Source organism: Coregonus clupeaformis, chromosome 16 (assembly GCF_020615455.1).
Source record: "Coregonus clupeaformis isolate EN_2021a chromosome 16, ASM2061545v1, whole genome shotgun sequence".
NCBI classification, from domain to species: Eukaryota; Metazoa; Chordata; class Actinopteri; order Salmoniformes; family Salmonidae; genus Coregonus; species Coregonus clupeaformis.
Window position 1 is genome coordinate 43,169,347 of NC_059207.1, and position 2,127 is coordinate 43,171,473.

Here is a 2,127-nt window from a genome sequence, read left to right on the forward strand (position 1 = left end):
ACACTCGTTGATGAAGTGTGGTTATAGGCTGAGAATTAAAGGATGGAATCAATATGTTGAACCAGTAAATACAGCAAAGAGAATGAGCTTAAAATATGTGAGGCTTTTGGAAGCTTTCAGGAGTGGCTGCAACATGAGTAGAACAGGTTATGTTATCAGGAAACCCTCTGGTTATACCTCAGTTCATTCACCACTAGTTCCATTTTTTCTCACCGCTATTGATATGATGGTTTTATTGTTTAATCATTGTAATATCAAGTCTTGGTCTCTCCTTGGACCTTGCACATAATTAGACCACCACAAGCCATCCACAAGTGGTAGAATTTATACCATTCTAGGAGATATGCAATGATTATCTTATGCATATGTACATTATTTGTCTTTGAAACGCAGTGTGCTTACATTGTATTCATTTCACATACATCCCAAACCAGAAAATAAATAAAGTCCCAATAATTAAAAACATGTTCACACTTTCATGTTTCTGCAAGATGCAGCTTTGTTTCATCAGCAGCAAAGCTACTATCCCAGAGTGCAGTCATAGCTTCACTGGCTCTGTCAAAGTCTCTTGTCAGTCTCATGTCTGGCCAGTTGTGTCCTTTGGTGGAAAGATTGAGCACACCCTCTGTTTCCCAGTCTGTAATGCTGGTCTGCCTCCTGGTGGCAACAGTGGGGACTGCACATCCTCCTTGTCAGTGAGCTGGGAGAGGAGAATGTCCACACTCTGTTCTAGAACCCCGATGAGAATCTTCTGCTCCTCCTGAGAGAAGCAGCCCAGAACATGCCGGTGCACTGATGTTTTACCCGATGGTCTGCCAATCCCAACACGCAGTCTGGGCATCACCTGGAGGGCACAAGATAGAATAGTACTTTGTCTATCTTGAGAAATAAATGTGTCTTTTTACTCTGCTCTTACCCTCCCCTCCCCTTTAAGACACCAGTTCCCTTTGACAGACATGACATTTCTCTGGATTGTCTAACACTTTCCCAAAATGTGTCAAAGGGAACAGTCATCTCTCAATTCCTCCCGATGTGGGAAGGGAGAGTATTTGTCTGTGTGGAAAGCTACTTACATCAGTCTGCAGACACTCAACACAGGACCGTACACCATTGTGACCCCTGTCAATCAACAACATATAGAAGGAGCACAAAGTTGGGAGGATCACATTGTTGTCAGATGGCATCATTACTAATGCCGATAACTGTCTGGGAATCAACTCACCAGGCGCTCCCTCCTTGTTTCATGGCAAGCTTCCCAAGGGTCTTGTCCAACTCATCATGAACCAGGAGGATGTGCTCAGGCTTGATGCTGTATTTGCTCGCTTGATTCAAGGTCATTAAAACAAAACAATATCATGAACAATGAATTTACAGTAGGAATAGCTCACTTTTGTCATAATTACTCTGACAGTCAAAATTGAAAATGTATAAAATGTCAAAAGACATCAAGTAGACACAAGAATCCACACCTGCTTTGGCCACCGTTCATGTTCATCAGTAGTCGTGGTCGGAGAAGCACGATTTGGATGTCCTGGATGTCAGATACGATGACCGCACCAGACACGTGCCTATCACCATGCCAGCTTTCAGCTAACCCAAGCCGGGCAGCAAGTGCTTCGAGCACTGCCATGCCCACGCTGTGGCGCGAACCGTTCATTCCAGGGTTGCCCAGTCCCACAACCTGCACAAGGACAAGAAATACTTATTTTCCATCTTTGCATATTATATTTCTCTAAACGCCACTGGAGAGTACAGTGATCTCCTCCCGCAAGAATGGACCGATTTGTGTAAATTTAGCCACACATTTGACCTGATATGAGGGTTTTAACTAACAATAATACAAAGTCCTGTTTCAAATGTCAAATACACTATATATACACAAAAGTATGTGGACAGCTGTATAAAATCGAGCACACAGCCATGCAAACACCATAGACAAACAAACATTAGCAGTAGAATGGCCTTACTGAAGAGCTCAGTGACTTTCAATGTGGCACCGTCATTGGATGCCACCTTTCTAACAAGTCAGGTTGGCAAATTTCTGCCCTGCTAGAGCTGCCCCGGTCAACTGTAAGTGCTGTTATTGTCAAGTGGAAATGTCTAGGAGCAACAACGGTTCACAGAACG

The 2,127-nt window shown here is 43.5% G+C and overlaps 1 protein-coding gene across 1 annotated transcript; it reads right to left on the reverse strand.

Moving 5' to 3' along the window:
* Nucleotides 1-214: 214 nt before the first annotated feature.
* Nucleotides 215-1,338, reverse strand: LOC121584313 (probable peptidyl-tRNA hydrolase). The gene is made up of 3 exons (XM_041900129.2): nt 1,223-1,338; nt 1,074-1,119; nt 215-844 (listed from the first exon to the last, which is right to left on the reverse strand). Exons 1-3 carry the CDS (start codon nt 1,336-1,338, stop codon nt 578-580), a joined length of 429 nt encoding a protein of 142 aa, XP_041756063.1. The 3' UTR covers nt 215-577.
* Between the last annotated feature and the right edge of the window lie 789 nt (nt 1,339-2,127).